Genomic DNA, 1,264 nt, shown 5'->3' with positions numbered 1-1,264 from the left:
AATATTAACACTGTTAGCTACTCATTGATATTATATTATTATTTAAAACTACCAATCAGTATCTCTTTTGGATCGTACGTGAATAACTGTCCACGTTTTGAATTTTATACAAAATATATACTATTGACAACACCTTTCCTTAAACAGCCACAAACACAATGGGTTGAATTATTTCAAAGGCAATATTTGATTTTTTAGACATACCTACAAATAAAAAAGTCAATAATTTCAAATCATTTGAGATACGACTGCGCTAAAAAAACTTAACACATCTAATACCACCCACGAACAATTATTGAACCTATGATTTCTTGATAACAATTATAATATTATCATGATGCACACACGTCGCGTTGAAGGTATATTATGGTATACTTACTGGCAAACTGCAGCAATAGCATGACGTGGAACCCAACGATGGTGGAAATCAGGTGCGTGAACCCGGCGTGTTTATGCCTGGGAAGCACTTCTAAGAACACCACGAACGCCAGCGATGCTGCTCCCAGTGCCTGTGAGGTGGCGTGCAAGATGCCGGGCGATGGCAGCTTATTGGCCGCGTTGTTGTCGCAGCACTGCGATAGGGCCATGCCGATCGCGACTCCGACGGGCGTGACAGTGGCGAAGACAGCGGAGCACACAACTATTGCAGAATTCCGAGCTCCTGACCAGGCCAGTTCCATGCCCAGGCAGAAGGCGATTATCAGTTTATTCCCGGATGCGGTGGCGTACGTGTACCACAGGGCGTCGTCGGGGCCCGCGGTTTCCAAGCCGAACGACAGGCCTACGAACGCCTCTTGGAATGACAGAGCAACCACGGCGAAGAGGACGCGGAACGACTTCGGGGGTGGCTGGGAGTCGGGAGTTGCGGCAGTACTAGTTCCGCGTCCGGGGCCGCGGGACAAGTTAACGTATTCGTCGACGATGAAGACAGCAAAGAGGGCCGCGCAGAATATTAGGTCGCCTAAGTGGTCGGAGTCTGGCAGCCGGCCGTCCGCCTGGAGGATGCGCACTGTACGCCGGACGTCGGGCTGCATACCGACGAGGGCGGTGAACATAAGCACGCCTCCACCGAAGCACAAAAGCAGCGACGCGACCGTCGGTTTCCGCGATATTCGTACCCTGGACGCACGCCATGCGTGTGCAAACTTTATAGGTGATAGGCCAGTGGCAAAGGAGCACAGGCATAGTAGGAGCGAGATCGATGCTTTGGCCGCGGTTATGTGGGCTGTGGTACTAACTGGATTCATCGCTACGCTGTGGTCCA

At 50.5% G+C, this 1,264-nt stretch overlaps 1 protein-coding gene across 1 annotated transcript; it reads right to left on the bottom strand.

The window, feature by feature from the left end:
* Nucleotides 1–379: 379 nt before the first annotated feature.
* LOC103311523 (zinc transporter ZIP1-like) lies at nt 380–1,247 on the bottom strand (the record flags this gene model as incomplete). The annotated part of the gene is made up of 1 exon (XM_008191165.1): nt 380–1,247. A coding segment is annotated over exon 1 (868 nt), but the record flags the coding sequence as incomplete, so codon positions are not given.
* Nucleotides 1,248–1,264: the final 17 nt, after the last annotated feature.

This window comes from Acyrthosiphon pisum, unplaced genomic scaffold (assembly GCF_005508785.2).
Source record: "Acyrthosiphon pisum isolate AL4f unplaced genomic scaffold, pea_aphid_22Mar2018_4r6ur Scaffold_4181;HRSCAF=4727, whole genome shotgun sequence".
Lineage (NCBI taxonomy): Eukaryota > Metazoa > Arthropoda > Insecta > Hemiptera > Aphididae > Acyrthosiphon > Acyrthosiphon pisum.
This window is presented reverse-complemented; position numbering and strand designations above follow the sequence as displayed.